Source organism: Musca domestica, unplaced genomic scaffold, assembly GCF_030504385.1.
Source record: "Musca domestica strain aabys unplaced genomic scaffold, Musca_domestica.polishedcontigs.V.1.1 8, whole genome shotgun sequence".
Lineage (NCBI taxonomy): Eukaryota > Metazoa > Arthropoda > Insecta > Diptera > Muscidae > Musca > Musca domestica.
In genome coordinates, this window is record NW_026712409.1 from 19,332,214 (window position 1) to 19,350,046 (window position 17,833).

A 17,833-nucleotide genomic window follows, 5' to 3' on the forward strand; every position below is an offset into this window, starting at 1 on the left:
GATTTTCGCCAAAACTGATGTACTTGCTTCTAGACTGAATTTGGTCGGATGTGCCAAAATTCAGGTCATTTGGACTGATATTGGCCATTTGGTGCAAAATTAATCTCCTACATCGGTTGAAGATATATATGGAAGCTATATATAAATTTAAACCGATTCTCACCAATTTCAATAGGGCCAAACAAATATTTGGAAAATTTTATCTCAATCGGATAATAAAGGCGACCCCAATTTTGTTCACAAGAAAATATGGACAGACGGACTGACATGCATAAATCGACTCAGAAAGTGATTCTACGAAGATCCTCAAAACTAACTATGGGTCTATCCCGCTTCCTTCCCCATGTTAGAAAAAAATGCACAAAGACATAATACCCTTACCACTATGAGGGTATAATTATAAGAGCTCGATTTTTGGGCATAGTTTGTGTAAAATCAAACAGATTTTTCCAGAGGCCTACTGTTAATTTAATAATTTCCTTGAGTCCTTTTTAAATACAAGTCCTACCAACCCCTTGGATAACTCCTTTGAAAAAAACAATTTATATTAAAATTATTATTTTTTTTATTAAAAACATTTCTTACACAGCTAGGTTAAAAAATTAAGTAACAAGTTGTTGTTTTTGTTTCAAAGCTTAGAGCTTAAGTACAAGAAATTGACTGGCAATTTGTGTGGATCTCTTAGAAAATATAAGGCATATTATTTGACTTAATAATCAGACTTAGGATCTAGACTAGACCTAGACAGCTATGAATTAAGGTTAAGTAGTTATAAGTTAATATTGGAATAAAGCAAAAGAAAAACTAGATCACAAAATAACACAGGAATATCCTGCAGACTTCCGAGAGTGAGAAAAAAACACTCTCCGACTTTCGATATTTCAATCTACTCCTTGAAAAAGCCAATTAGATTGACATTTTTTCTCCTCTCTCTCTCTCTCTCTCTCTCTCAATGGTTTTAAATGCACTGAGTTGGCACTTGAGGCTCTCTTTGGGGGATCTCTTTCCCCAATCATATTCTGCCTCTCTAACGCAATTTCAATTCCATTGATGTCAGCGACTTCTTCCTCTCATTCACCTCAAAACGTTCCATAATTTTCGCCACAATATGCGAGGGTGGAGCATCAGGATTCCCGGTTAGACCCCGATAACCCAGCACACTGTGGTCGGCCAAGGTATGGGCCAATTGTATACGCTTAATAAATGCCTCGGTGTCTATACCTCGCACCTGTGAGGGCTTCAGAAATCTCTTGGGTATCCGCGATAGAATATCATCCGGATTAACTGGACCAAAACCCAAATTAATAAGTATTGCCTCGGGATCAGGTTTTCGCGCCTCCAGCAGACTATCAACACTGGAGTAACGACTCGAATCGGAATGTATTGAATTGTCCCGTTTCAAGATGTTGCGGTGAAACTGAAAGTGATTAGGGGTGGTGGTCGCATTGGGGGTAAAACTGTGTGGCAATTCGGGTATGGAATCAAATGAGCCATCCGATCTCAGGCGTCTCTCGTGACCGATAATGACACTGGAATTGGCAGTGCCCGATGAAGAATTTAGGGATGAAGTCAACGACGAGGAAGAGGGGGTCTTGTCCAAGGGATTGTGATGCTGTGTGCCTGTCAAGATGCCCTTGATCTGCAGGGAACTCTCACTCTGTTGTTTGCTGCGGAAGCGAACCTGTTTCTTTTTCTGATTGGTTATATTCGAAGCAATGGGTAGACTGAGATCTCTATCACTGGCCGCCGGACTGTAGCCTTCATCTTCTTCATCGTCCTCTTCCTCCTCCAAATCGGCGGCATATTCTGTCTCATCACCACTGTAGACAGTGGATTTTTGCCGCTGCAGACGTTTTTTGCGCAATGATGTTGTTGTACTGTTTGTGGTGATGGTTGTGGTTGTTGTTACTGTGGCCGGACTGGAATCAGGTGTTGAAGGTATGGCATTGCTCTCCATACTCTTGGAATATTTCTGTGGCTTAACACGCAAAGGCTGCTGCTCTACGTTTCTAACACTTCTCTTTGAAATTTCTTTGTCCTCAGTTTGGGGTAGATTCTCCTTGAATTCGGAACAATTTTGATTATGTTCCATGGTTGAGGGGTTTTTATTTGGATGGATTATCCAATGGATTGACAAGGTTTATTCTGTAAAATAAAATTAGGTTTGGAGTTGGTTTTAAAAATTTCGTTTCGAATTAATGTTGGAATTATGCAAACATCGGAGGAATTGGCGGGATTTTTAACACCACGTTGAGTCTGAACCGGATTTGATTTTTTATCTAGCGGATGCAAAAAGATTTAGTTGCATTGAAAATTTTCGAAATTTTCTGGAAACATTGAACGCTGTTTTAAATTTCTATTATTCTTGTCTCTCCTCTCCACATAGGAGGGCTTATCAAGCTCTTATAAGCATAGGATAGCTTTTCTCGATTTTTACAGTATTTTTTAAGGTATATAGTTCTTGAATAGAACAGCTTCATTAGATCTGTCCCATATATTGAACGTCTATAAAAAGCTCACATAGCCCTTCTATACATAAAAGCTGTTCTTTGTGTTCTAACCCATAAAAGAGCCTCAATATGTCTTTCATAATGAGGAGAACTTCTACAGCTTGTCTATGTATTGAAACCTCTCTTCTACATTCAAAAGAGAGCATCTACAGTTTTTATACATAGAGAAATTATAAAACCTCACCCTTTTAGTTTCTCTATAGATTAGAGTCATAAAAGCTCTTTCGTAAATGGAAGAGGGATTTATGATTTACACGGTTATTATCTCCTTTAGAGCTTCGCAAGCTCATATATATTTTATACAGCTCTCTTATTCTCTACGTAAAAAGATGCTATAGTCCAGACACACAGAAAAATATAAGATATTATCTGAAAAAAAAGCTTCAACTTCAAGAACTTCTATAGAGCTTCGTTGACTATTCTTTACGAAGAAGAGCTTCTCTGGTTGTTCTAATCGTAGAAAAGCATCACCAGCTCTTCTATTCGTAGAAAAGCTTCAGAAGCTCTTGTATTCATACAGAAGCTTTCAATGCTCATCTGTTCGAAGAAGAGCTTTACTAGTCCATATATTCTTTAAAAAGACATTACAAAAACGTTCATTCGTAAAAAAAGCTTGCAAAGCTCTTCTTTTCGTAGATGAGTTTTAATAGCTTTTATATTCGCTTCATAACATAACTAGCTCTCCAATTCATAGATGAGCTTTATTAGCTCTTCTATTCGTAGAAGAGTTTACAATACTCTTACGTTCGTAGAAGAGCTTTACTAGTCCATATATTCCTTAAAAAGGCATCACAAGATCTTCTATTCATAAAAAGCTTGCAAAGCTCTTCTCTTCGTAGAAGAGTCTCACTAGCTTTTCTATTCGCTTCTTAATATAACTAGCTCTTCTATTCACAGCGTAGCTTCATTACGTCTTCTATTCGTAGAGGAGCTTTACTACTTTACTGCGCAGAAGAGCTATACAAGCTCTTCTGTTCGTAAAAGAGCCTTACAGCTCTTCTATTCGCAAAAGAGCTTTATCAGCTCTTCTATTACTAGAAGATATTATCTAGGTATTCTATGTTTAGAAGAGCTTCACAATTTTTTATTTGCTTTTAATTTCCTTTAAAGCTCTTTTGTTCGTAAAGAAAACTTTACAAGCTATTCTATTAGTGAAAGATCTTCATTAGATCTTCTGTCCGTAGAAGAGCTTCACAAGTTCTTGTATTGGCAGAAAAGCTTCATTAGCTTATCATTCTTAAAAAATGCAAAGTCATAGACCTCTATTCATAAAAGGGCTTACCTAGCCCCCCAATTTGTAGAAGAGATTTAACAGCTTCACAAAAAAGCTTCTAAATGCAGAAAGCTTCTTAAACTATTCTCTGCACAGAAAGATTAACATAGCTCATCTATAATTATAATAGTTTATATGGTCTTAATATACACAGAAAAGCTTCTGCAGCTTTTCTACACATAGAAGAACTTCCTATAAGTTATACATAAAAAAAAATTAAAGCACTTCATTGAATAGGAGCTCATCTTAAGCTTTTGAAGTTCATATATATTTGAAAGAGTTTTAAAACACTTCTATACATAGAATAGCTCTAAAACTTTTCTATGCTTAAAATAACCCTAAAACTCTTGTATAAATAGAATAGCTCTAAAGCTCTTGTATGCATAGACGTACTTTAAAGCGTCTCTATAACTAGAACAGTTTCTATGGCTTTTCTATATACATAAGAGCTCCAAAAACTCTTGTATGCATAGAAGAGCTTCTAAAGCTCTTTTTGGAAAGAAAAACTCTTATAAAGTCTTTCATACACAAAACATTTTCTAAAGCTCTTGTATGCGTAGAAAAAAGTATCTATAGCCCTTTTCTTCAAATGAAGAATAAAAGAGCTTTTGTAGCTGAAAAAAACTTTAGTTAAAGCTTCCAAATTGTTTTCTATGTAATTGGGATTATATACCTTGAATAGCTTTTATAACTCTTTTACTCATTGAAGAGCTTCAGTTGATCTTTCAGATATAGAGGAGCTTCCATAGATTTTCTATAGAGCTTTTTATATCTTCTACACATAAAACAGACCGCATATTGATGAAAGTGCTTCCTTACTTCTTTTACAAATATAAAGCTCTTTTGTATGACTTCATAATAGCTTTTTTTACATTTCTATACAAAGGAGAGCTTTTATGGATCTTCCACAAATAAAAGTTTATAGTGATGCAAATGCTTCCTTAATTCTTCTACAAATATAAAGATCTTCTATGTGCTTTCATAATAGCTTCTTCGACATTCCTATACAAAGGAGAGCTTTACTATATCTTCCATACAGAAAAGCTGTTATAGTCTATAATGAAAGTGTTTCCTTATATAATATATAATAGCTGCTTTGACTTTTCTATACAAAGGAAAGCTTTCATAGATAAAAGCTTCTTTTGTTAAAAAATGCTTCCTTACTCCTTCCACAAATATACAGCTCTTCTATATACCTTCATAATAGCTGCTTTGACTTTCCTATACAAAGGAAAGCTTTCATAGATCTTCCACACATAAAAGCTTCTTTTGTTAAAAATGCTTCCTTACTCTTTCTACAAATATAAAGCTCTTGTATATGCCTTCATAATGGCTTATATTACATTTCTATACAAAGAAGATCTTTCACAGATCTTTTATACAGAAAAGCTTTTTTTGCTTTACTATACATAGTAAAAGTTGCATAGCTTTTTCTCTTTACATATAATCTCACCATATCTCTTTTAAACATAGAGCACCTCTCATAGCTCACCTGCGCTTAGACCGAATGGAGTTGAAGCAAATAATTACCTAAACAATTAACGTCTTGACATTTCTTGGAATTTTGTCCGCACACCTAATGTTTAGGAAACGAAACAACAAATACAACAAGATCTAACCAATTAGCATCCAATCACGTTAATGAACCTTTTTTTTCGAGCTAAATCATTAGTTATTGATTTCATACTTTATTTTCTACACGTGACGTCTCTCTCTATCGACGTCTGAGTTCTTGGAAAAATCCCCAGACATAGATGAGGGAGAAAATAAATTCGGAAAAAAAAAACTAATATTTGTAAACAATAACTAAAAAATAGATACAAAAAACAACAACAAACAAATGCCACTTGAACTTGTAAATAACAATTGATGTTTGTTGTTGTTTTTTTATACCCTCCACCATAGCATGGAGGGTATATTAATTTTTCCATTCCGATTGTAACACCACGAAATATACATTTTAGACTCCACAAAGTATACTCAAATTTCGTGTTTGATGTTTCAAATGGGTACATCAGTTTATGACACAAAATTGTCGATGAAGGTCCTGGACCTTCGTATAGCCTCTAAATATCGGTACCTCCCTACTTTCGGTATTTTGGTGAACTAAGCGACAATATTCACCGGAATTGTCTCAAATTTGATATTTGAAGTTCGAAATGTATACTACAGCCTATGACGGAAAATTGTCTATACAGGTCCAAGTCTTCGTATAGCCCTCATGCCACCGTACCTCCCTATATCCGGTATTTTTATGATTTAAACGACATTATTCATTGAAATTGTTTCATATCTCGTATTTGAAGTTCGAAATGGATACTACAGCCTATGACAGAAAATTGTCGGTGCAGGTCCGCGTCTTCGTATAGCCCTTATATAACGGTACCTCCCTATATCCGGCATTTTTTATGATTTTAACGACATTATTCATCGAAATTGTTTAATATCTCGTATTTGAAGTTCCTAATGGGTACATCAGTCTATGACACAAAAATGTCGATGAAGGTCCAGGTCAACACATAGCCTCTAAATATCGGTACCTCCCTATATCGGGTATTTTGATGATTTTAGCGACATTATCTACCGGAATTGTTTCATATCTCGTATTTGATGTTCCAAATGGGTACTACAGCCTATGACAAAAAATTGTCTATGCAGGTCCAGGTCATCACATAGCTTCTAAATATCGGTACCTCCCTATATTCGGTATTTTGATAATGTTAGATACATTATTTAACGAAATTCTTCCAAATTTCGTAGTTGAAGTTCCTAATAGCTACTACAGCCTATGACGGAAAATTGTCCATACAGATCCAGGTCTTCGTATAGCCCTCATGCCACCGTACCTCCCTATATCCGGCATTTTTATGATTTTAACGATATTATTCATCGGGATTGTTTTATATCTCGTATTTGAAGTTCCTAATGGGTACTACAGCCTATGACGGAAAATTGTCCATACATATCCAGGTCTTCGTATAGCCCTCATGCCACCGTACCTCCCTATATCCGGCATTTTTATGATTTTAACGATATTATTCATCGGGATTGTTTTATATCTCGTATTTGAAGTTCCTAATGGGTACTACAGCCTGTGACAGAAAATTGACAATACAAGTCCAGATCTTCGTATAGCCTTCATATCACCGTACCTCCCTATATCCGGCATTTTTATGATTTTAGCGTCAATATTCATCGGAATTGTTTCAAATTTCGTATTTGAAATTGGCGATGGGTACTACAACCTACGACTGAAAATTGTCCATACAGGTCCAGGTCTTCCTATAACCACTTTATAACGGTAGCTCCCGATATTCGGTATTTTGAAGATTTTAACGACATTATCTACCGGAATTGTTTCAAATTTCGTATTTCAGGTTCCCAATGGGTAGTACAGCCTATGACAGAAAATTGTGTATACAGGTCCAGGTCTTTGTATGGCCCCAAATATCGGTACCATGCCTATATTCGGTATTTTTATGATTTTAACAGAATTTTTATCGGATTCTATTTTCGTTTTTTTTTTTTTTTTTTTTTTTTTTTGAAAATTTCCAAATGGTGAAGGGTATTTAAAGTTCCGCCCTGCCGAACTCACCGCTATTCTACTTGTTTTCATTAATTTTGCCTGACAACAGCTTTTCAAGCATCAGCTTTAGGAGGCAAGTGACCGCACACTAGCGAGAATGCCAAGCATGCATAATTGTTAGTGATGCTCGAAAAACCGGTTGAGGAGTTAGGTAGATAGCCAACAGGTGACAAAACAAAATAGAAACAAAACAAAAGGCAAGCAAACGACAAAAAAAAATAAAAAAAAAACTACTCCCCATGTGAACTGACACAAAGACCGAACTGGGAAATACCGGATGGATACCAAACAAATGACAAAAAAAAAAACGCAAACTTTAAATCCCAGTGCGTTAGTTTTAGATTGCGTGCATATTTTTTCCCCCAACAGGTTGGTGATATTGAGGTGTTCCTGATTAATACCCTACCATGGGCAGCATGTATTACCAAAGGAGATATTTAACTACAGGTAAATTGAATGAATTCTGATGACTGATATTTTTGTCTTAGATTATGAGACTAATTGGGAGACCCATAAGAATAGACTTAACCTGGCATGACATTGATCCAAGTCTGGGGGGAGGGCAATTGAGGTATTCAAAACGTGATTTTGTCATTAAATACCTGGTCAAATAACTCAGAGCACATTTTCAGTTTTTCAGTTTTTTTGTAGCACCTAAAATAAGGCAACGGGGCATTGTGCACCAGCTCTGATACCCTACAGAAATAATTGAAAAAAATCACAAAATATATATAAAATTTTCCTCTCCAGTTGCCATCAAACTAAGTTCAGATTTGTATTACAGTGTCCCCTAGCAATCGTCTTAAATGTGCTTTGATTTGCAGCTTATCGAACTGGTTTATGGGCTTTCAACTGTTTTGTAATTTGTTTTGCGTTACTACTACTTTATATGACTGTCTTTGCTGTTGTTGTTGCAGTTATATTCCAAAAGTTCTTGAAATTCCGAAATAAACAAAAACAAAAATATAATTGAAATCAAGACAAGTTCAAGTACGTGTTTGGAAGTCAATTTTGTGTTTTGAAAATTTATCGAACTTGAGTGGTCTGATTTTTTTTCGTCGGTTGACAAATAATTGTTGGAATTTTTGAAGGAAACGTGAGCAAAACAAAAACAAATTAATGCCATGAATTTTGGAAATTTTATTGTGTGGGGTTTTTAACTTTTTTTTTTCAAAAAAGGAAATATCGAATAATTATTGCACCAATCTACAGATATTAGAGATTAACGAAAGCTCTTTCTATGTTTTTAGATAATACGCATGCATTCGATGGATAGAAGAGCTTTAACAGATCTACTGTACATAGTACAGCTTCTAACAGGTTATAAACAGGGTGAGATGGAAAAACTGCAACCAACTTCAGACTGTTGTCATTTCTGAGCCACTCGTCCGACAGCTGTTAAAATTATTCCAGTAACAGCTCATTATATTGTTTACAAGCGTACAAAAGCATTTTGGTGAGAACTCTCCAGAAAAAAAAAGTTATTCGTGATGGAATTCTAGCGTGATAGTGAGATTTCTTTATATTTGGCTGGAAAACCACAAGTGGCTATCGTTAAAGCACTCCAGCATTTAAATGTGAATAAATCTTTTGTGTCTCGTGCCATCGCTCGTTACCGTGATAATGGCAGGGTAGCCCGACGTCAGGGAAGTGGACGGAAGAAAACAGCAACATCAGCAGAAATCTTTCGAAAAGTAAGAAAGCGACTTGATCGAAACCCGCGTCGCCATGGCCCAAAAATGGCTCGTGAGCTGAACATATTGTAATATTCCATTCGGCAAATATTGAGAAATGAGCTCGGGGTTAAGCCATTGAAATTTCAAAAAGTGCAAGAACTCACACCACAACAGAAAGAAAATGGACTCAAAAGAGCTAAAGAGTTGCTTCGCTTGGCCGAAAGTGGTGAACTGACGAATCTGGGTTTCTCCGATGAGAAAACATTCGTTCTCAAGCAGTTTGTAAACAAACAGAATGATCGCGTTTACTCGCCAAAGAAGTCAGCTGAAAATGTGCACCTTCGGTTGACCACCAAAACTCAAGCCTCAAGCCGGCCATGGTGATGGTGTGGGCCTCCATAATAGCCGATGGTCGCTCTCCGCTCGTATTAATCGACCGTGGCATCAGAATACATGACGAATATTATCGCGAAAATATTCTGGAGGGTGTATTAAAGCCTTGGGCACGCAAAGATTTTGTCCGCAGACCGCAGAAATTCCAACAGGACTCAGTCAGAACCATCGCACTCAGCACGCGCCACCCAAGAATGGTTACAAGGAACCTCATCCTCGCTTCATTTCCAACGCACAATGACCACCAAAATCTCCAGATACCAATCCGTTGGACTATTGTGTCTGGATTATTTTGGAAAGCAAAGTTGGGACTAAAAAATATCAAAGTGTCGATCACCTCAAGCAAGCGCTTCGCCGGGAATGGGCCAAAATACCAGAGAGCAACATTCGGGCAGCGTGTGACGATTTCATTGGCCGTTTGAAGGTCACAATTCGTGCCAAAGGTGACCAATTTGAACAAATCTAAACTTTTTTCTAAAATTTGATGCTATTTCCGATATACATAGCAGAGCTTCTATAGATCCCCTGTACATAGAAGAGCTTCTTTAGCTTCCCTATACCTAGAAGAGCTTCGATAGCTCTTCTATACATAGTAGAGCTCCAACAACTCCCCTATACATAGAAGAGCTTCATCAGCTCTTCTATACCTAGAAGAGCTGCTATAGCTCTTCTATACCTAGAAGAGCTGATATAGCTCTTCTATACCTAGAAGAGCCTCTAAAGCTCTTCTATACCTAGAAGAGCTGCTATAGCTCTTCTATACCTAGAAGAGCATCTATAGCTCTTCTATACCTAGAAGAGCCTCTATAGCTCTTCTATACCTAAAAGAGCTGCTATAGCTCTTGCATACCTAGAAGAGCTTCTATAGCTTTTCTATAACTAGAAGAGCTTCTATAGCTCTTCTATACCTAGAAGAGCTGATATAGATCTTCTATACCTAGAAGAGCCTCTAAAGCTCTTCTATACCTAGAAGAGCTTCTATAGCTCTTCTATACCTAGAAGAGCTTCTATAGCTCTTCTATACCTAGAAGAGCTTCTATAGCTCTTCTATACCTAGAAGAGCTTCTATAGCTCATCTATATCTAGAAGAGCTTCTGTAGTTCTTCTATACCTAGAAGAGCTGCTATAGCTCTTCTATTCCTAGCAGAGCTTCTGTAGCTCTTCTATACCTAGAAGAGCTTCTATAGCTCTTCTATACCTAGAAGAGTTTCTATGGGTCTTCTATATATAGAAGAGCTTCTATAAATATAAATTCTTCAAGTATAGAAGAGCTTCTGTTGCTCTTCTACAGTAAATAACTCTCCTACAAATATAGGAGCTTAAATAGCTCTCCTCTATCTGGAAGAGCTTTATATCTCTTTTATAAATAAGAGAGAGAGATTTAGAAGATCGTTTTTTATTTATTTTATTTTTTTTTTTTTAAAAAGGTTTTCTGTGTTTTCGCTGCCAAAAAAACCCGCACATTTCCGGATTTTCGTAAAACAGTGTTGTATGTCCTCCATCGTTTGAATGTATCTCTGTCTGTTATGAGTGTGTAATTCAATATTTACCCGTTCCAAAAGTTATTTTTAGCTTTGAGGGGGATTTTTCTTGGATGGCTTGTGCCACAATTCGTTTTTTTCTCTGTTTGTGGTGGCCGTGAATGGGTAACACCTTTCAATTGTTTTCTTAAGCAACGACGACGATGGTTGGGGCCCTATCATCGTCACCAGCCATTGTGGCTGTTGTTATTTTTTTTTTTGCTTTTTTTTAATTCTTCTATTTGTTTTGGTGGATACGTTCCGTGTAAATAATTTAACTACAATTTACGTCAATTTCTTTTGTGCAATCAGAAACACAAATACTTAGCTAAGGGGTATAAATTTCATTAGATAGCTCCAGCGAACCCCTCCACCCTGCTGTTGCTTGATTCTTGGCAAGTCATGATCATAATTAGCATTGCAAAAAATAAACCCAAAGGGAGGAAGTGGACGGGAGAGAAGATCCATCGCACCATTAGGGTTATTGCCTCGCATGAAAAGTTTTAGAATGTTTCAGAAGGAGGGAGAGAGGGAAGGGAAGGGGAGGGAGAGAGAGATTTAAACAAAACAAAAACACATTTTCTTGTAACGTCACTTGTTGGAGAATTGTTGGCAATTTACAAAGGCGTTGCAAATAAAATTGTAAGCGGGAAATTTAATACTAGCCGAGAGGTTTGGAAGAGGTTTGTTGTGGTTTTTACAGAGACTTGGTAAAAGAGCTGCAGAAAGGAAATATTCATGTAAGTAAGGAATACTCCACATACAGGGTGTGATAAAAAAAAAACTACAACAAAGTCAAACGCCATAATTATACCCTCCGTCGTAGTATGGAGGGTAGTAAGTAAGTTTGTCATTCCGTTTGTAATACCTAGAAATATACTTCTTTAGACCCCACAAAGTATGTATATTCTTGATCAGCATAAAATTTTATGTCGATTTAACAACGTCCTTCCGTCTGTCCATCTGTGGAAATGACTCTAGCTTCCGAACGAATTGAAGTTGAAAAAATTTACTCAAATGTGTATTATGTCTGCAGGACTTTTGATATTGAAAAATTGGCCATGTAGGTCCACATCTTCGTATAGCCTCCATATAACAGTACCTCCCGATGTGCGATATTTTGATAATTTTAGCGGAATTATTTACCGAAATTGTTTAAAATTTGCGACTTGAAGTTCGAAATGGATACTACCAGCATAAGACAGAAAATGGGCCAGGTAGGTCCACGTCTTCGTATAGCCCCCATATAACGGTTCCCCCCAATATTCGGTATTTTGATGATTTTAGCGAAATTATTTACCGGAACTATTTCAAATTTTGTATTTGAAGTTCGTAATGGTTACTACAGCCTGTGACAGAACATTGTCCGTGCAGGTCCAAGTCGTCGTATAGACCCTAATGTACGGCAACATTCGGTCTTTTTAAGATTTTAACAGAATTTTTAATGGATTTGAATTTCTTGGAAAATGACAAATTTTTACCAAATGGTGGAGGGTATTCAAAGTCCGGCCCGGCCGAACTTAAATCCTTTTTACTTGTTTTTACATTTTTTTTGTCCCATTTCCGGCGAAGCGCTTACTTGAGGTGATCGATACTTTGGTATATTTTTAGTGCCAACCTTGGTTTCCAAAATACTCCGAAACAATAGTCCAACGGATTGGTATCCGGAGATTTTGATGGCCACTGTGCGCTGGAAATGAAGCGAGGAATCTCATTTTGTAACCACTCTTGGGTGGCGCGTGCTCAGTGCGTTGGTTCTGAGTTCTGTTGGAATGTCCAAGTTCTGCACCCAAAATGTTTGAGTGCCCAAGGCTTGAATACACCCTCCAGAATATTTTCGCGATAATATTCGGCATTTATGCTGATACCACGGTCGATTAATACGAACGGAGAGCGACCATCGGCTTTTATGGCGGCCCACACCATCACCATGGCCGGCGCTTGAGTTCTTGTGGCCAACCGATGCACCGGTGCATATTTTCAGCTGACCTCTTTGGCAGGTAAACACGAGCATTTTGTTTGTTTACAAACTGCTGGACAGAGAATGTTTTCTCATTTGAGAAAACGAAATTCGGCAGTTCACCATTTTCGGCCAAGCGAAGCAACTCTTTAGCTCTTTTGAGTATTCACATTTTTATACCCTACACCGCAAGGTGGTCAGGGTATTATGTCTTTGTGCATTTGTTTGTAACAGGCAAAAGGAAACGGGAGATAGACCCATAGTTCCTATTGATGATCTGCATAGAATCACATTCTGAGTCGATTTATGCATGTCCGTCCGTCCGTCTGTCCATGTATTTTTGTGAACAAAGTACAGTTCGCATTTATTACCCGATCCAGATGAAATTTAGCACAAATCATTTGTTTGGCCCAAGGACGAACCCTATTGAAATTGGAGATAATCGGTAAAAATTTAGATATAGCTCCCATATATATCTTCGTCCGATTTGCCTTTTATTGTGCACCAAACCTGTAATATCAGCCCGAATAGTATGGAATTTTGCACATACAACCAAATTAGGCCTGAAAATATTTGGATTTGGATATATCTCCCATATATAACTTCGTCCGATTTTCCTTTTAATTCTGCACCAAACATCTAATATTTGCCCAAATGGGATGAAATTTGGCACTTACAACCGAACTGAGTCTAGAAGCTAGTATATCAAATTCGGTGAAGATCGGTTCAGATATAGCTATAGCTCCCAATATACTGTTCGTCTGATTTGTTATATTTGTTACCCACAGCCGTAATATACACTCCGTAACAACGATATTCAGGAAAATATATAAAATTCAGCTCAGAAATATCTTTGGCAAATTTTATCAAGATCGGTTTAGATTTGGATATATGTCCCCTATATATAACTTCGTCCGATTTTCCTTTTAATTCTGCACCAAACGTCTAATATTTGCCCAAATGGGATGAAATTTGGCACTTACGACCGAATTGAGTCTAGAAGCTAGTATGTCAAATTTGGTGAAGATCGGTTCAGATATAGCTATAGCTCCCAAATATACTGTTCGTCTGATTTGTTATATTTGTTACCCACAGCCGTAATATGCACTCCGTAACAACGATATTCCGGGAAATATATGACATACAGCTCAGAAATATTTTTTCCAAATTTTCGGCTCAGATCGGCTCAGATTTGGATATAGCTCCCATATATATATTAAATGGGCAATACAAGTCCGAATTTAAAAGATACAAATTCATCGGTATATTTAGTCTTTTGAACTTTAATTTTTTTTTTAAATTTAAATTTTTATTAATTTTTTTATTTTATTTATTTTTATTTTTTGTATTTTTTTTTATTTTTATTTATTTTTTTTTATTTTTTTTTATTTTTATTTTTATATATTTTATTTTTATTTATTTTTTTATTTTTTTTTTTATTTTATTTATTTTTTATTTAATTTAAAAATTTAATTTTTTTTAATTATAATAAAAAATTTTAATTGTTATGTGGAGCTCTTCTGAATTAGCAAAGTGGTGTGGGGTATCATAAAGTCGGCCCCGTCCGACTGTAAGACTTTCTTTACTGGTTTCATCTCACCCTGTATTTACTTGGCGTATAGAAATTTAAAGTGATGAATTGTCCTCACTTTTGTAAGTAGTCTTGATTCAAAATTCCCCCAACTGTTTTCCCATGACTTGTTTGCTTTGATTTATTTCTATCAATCTCGGCAATGACACCACAGACTTCAAAATTACAACAAAACGTAATCGTTATGAAAATAGCAACAAGTTTTTCCTATGTTTGGTTTTTGCAAAAAAAACGACAACAACAACGAAAAAAAAATCAATCCATTTACAAATATGGCATTCAATGTCAAACAAGCCAAGCAACCCAATCGACAAATCCAGCGGTGAAATTATCATTTTTTGTTCGTTATTTTTTTTTTTAAACAAAAGAAAGACTCAGCGCAACGACCAAAGAACACCCAGGTGGTGGGGGGGGGACAGACAGATTGGGGTCGCGGGGTAAACGAGCGAAGCAAAAAACACTACTCGTGCCGCACTGGCTGGCCAAAGACAGCAACAAAAATGCGGTAGCAAAAAAAAGCAACTCAACAACAACAACAAACTGAGTTAAAACCGTTATACAAATTGAAATCGATTTTTAAGCCACTCGCCGCTCAGCCAGCCGTTCGTTGTTCATTCGGTTTGATGTGAAAATGAATTTAATTGTTTTGAGGGTTTTTTTTTAAATCACAAATAAAAAATTAAATAATTAACTAATTTAATTTTTATTTGAAAGTTTATTATTGTCGATTTGGGGAAAAAATTCTCAACAGGTGCCAGACTAATTTTGGCCAAGAGAAGGCAAGGGAAAATACCAATTTTTCGAAAGTAACGGAAAAACTTCGAAAAAATGTTGTAAAACAAAAAATGGTTCCAAGATAAACTCTAAATATCTAAATTAAAAACAAATGAAAAAGTATCAGCCTCAGTAGCTCATCGAAATAACGATTTTGGACCTAAATCCGTTTCAGGACATTTGGAGACGATCTAACGATGTCCGTCCGTCCGTTCGTCTGTCAGGCTGCCTGATGCGCACGATAACTCTCGAAGTGAGCATCCGATTTGATGCAAACTTGCTACATCGCAAAATTATTCTTTAACTTAGATCGAGTTTGAAGTTGGGCAACATCGGTCCACTGCTTGTGGTACCTTCCCCACAAAATATCAAAATTTGTCAAAGAAAATAATTTACTTCAGAGAAAGAGAAAGGGTAGTCCGATTTTGCTCCAACTTTGCAAATCCTAATATTTACATCAGTGCTAGGTCAGGTGCAAACATGGACAATGTCGATCCGCTTCATCAGGTTATTCCCTCACAACGGGTCATAATTTTGAATAATTATAAATCTTATAAAATGTGATGACAGAATCGCTTCGAATTACTCACATCACAATATTTTTATTAAGCCAAGATCTGCTGTGAAGATGGAATCTATCGGACCACTCCTTCTGGTACCTCCCTCACAAAAGGTTAAAACTTTGAAAAACCACGAAGCCAGTAAAACGCAAAATGAGCATTCGATTATTTTGAAATTTCTTAGATCCCAGTATTTCTACTTAAGGAAGATTTGGTGTGAAGATGGTAGATATCGAACCACTTCTTCTGGTACCTCCCCCACAAAAGGTCAAAATTTTCCAAAAAAAAATATTTTTCTTCACAAAATGAGAAAGGATAATCCGATTTCCCCCCCAACCATGCATATCCTAATATTTGCATTAGTGCTAGGCCAGGTGCGAAAACGGACAATATCAGTCCACTCCATACAGTACCTCCCCCACAAAAGGTCCTAATTTTGAAAAATTATAACTGTTATAAAATGTGATATAAGTGCCCGCATCACACATCACAATATTTTTCTTAACCCAAGGTCTGGTGTGAAGATGGAATATATCGGCCCACTCCTTCTCGCACCTCCCACACAAAGGGTCAAAATTTTGAATATCCATGAAGCTCACAAAGCACGAAATTAACATCCGATTTCATTCAGACTTGGCTCATCTCAGTATTTATATCTGTTATAAAGATGGTAGAGATTGGACCATTTCTTCTGGTACCTCCCCCACAAAGGGTCAGAGTTTCGAATAACCAAAACGATACTAAAATCCGAAACAAGCATCCGGTTATCTTCAAATTACACACATCACAATATTTTTATTAACCCAAGGTCTGTTGTGAAAATGGGATATATCGGTTCATTTCTTCTGGTACCTCCCCTACAAAGGTTCAAAATTTTGAATATTCATGAAGCTCATAAAACGGGAAATTAACATCCGATTCCAAATAGACTTCGAACATCTCAATGTGTCCATCAACACAAGATCTGTTATAAAGATGGTAGAGATTGGACCATTCCTTCTGGTATCTCCCCCACAAAAGGGTCAAAGTTTCGAATATCGCTTATTTACAGCGTGCTATGTCAAAATATTTCTCTTAACCACAAATCTGATATAAATATGTGATTTATGGAAATTTATGATTCTGCATAAAATTGAATATAAATGTTTGATTTTCTTTTAATTTTGCCTACATCAATATTTTTATCTGTATTAGATGAAGTAAGAAAATGGAATACTTCGGTCCCCTATATCTGGCATCTAACGCATATTTCCTTATTTTCCAAAAATTTGCACATATATCATATAAAGTATAAGAAAAAGTAGTCGATATAGTCCAAATCTGGCAAGTTGTAATATTTATATCAGTCTTAGGTCAGATAAGAAATGGTCAATAGTGGCCAACTGCTTCGGAACCTCCCCCATAAAGAGTCAACAGTTTGAACAATTATAACTCGAGGCTAGGGGTACACAGCTGTCGGCAAAACCGACTGATACTTTTTTATTTCTTATTATTTTTTTTTTAATTTTTTTATATTCATTTTTTTAATATTTAATTTTTTACATTTTTAATTTTTTAATTTTTTTATATTCAATTTTTTTTTAATATTTAATTTTTTACATTTTTAATTTTTTTTTTTTTTTTTTTTTAATTTTTTTTTTAATTTTTTTTTCAATTTTTATTTTTTTTTTAATTTTTTTTTTAATTTTTTTTTTATCAAATTTATACATCTATCAAATTAAGGCTACCATTTGATGCCATGCATGCATGCATGGCACAAAACTGGTCCCCTGGACACCAATTACTTTCATTATTAATATTTAATTATAGTTAAGTTGGCGTTGGTTAAATATTGTATAATTTTCTATTTAATTATCATTTAAATATGGCAGCCTCCTGTATAATTATTCATTTGAATTGAGTAATTAACACAACAGCGTTACATTACAAAAGAAGAGCTATTTTTATGTTTTTTACACGTTTTTCTTTTTTTTTTTTTTTGTGGATTTGG

General features: G+C 35.9%; 1 protein-coding gene across 3 annotated transcripts in view; it reads right to left on the reverse strand.

Moving 5' to 3' along the window:
• Positions 1-541: 541 nt before the first annotated feature.
• LOC101900326 (protein ITPRID2) overlaps positions 542-17,833 on the reverse strand; it is a 45,186-nt gene continuing 27,894 nt past the window's right edge. For all 3 annotated transcript variants that reach the window (XM_059131182.1, XM_059131181.1, XM_005183704.4), the window contains exon 2: positions 542-2,145. In XM_059131182.1, the coding sequence (XP_058987165.1) occupies positions 1,028-2,092 (1,065 nt within the window). In that variant the 5' untranslated portion in view covers positions 2,093-2,145 and the 3' untranslated portion in view covers positions 542-1,027. The remainder of the gene's footprint in view (positions 2,146-17,833) is intronic.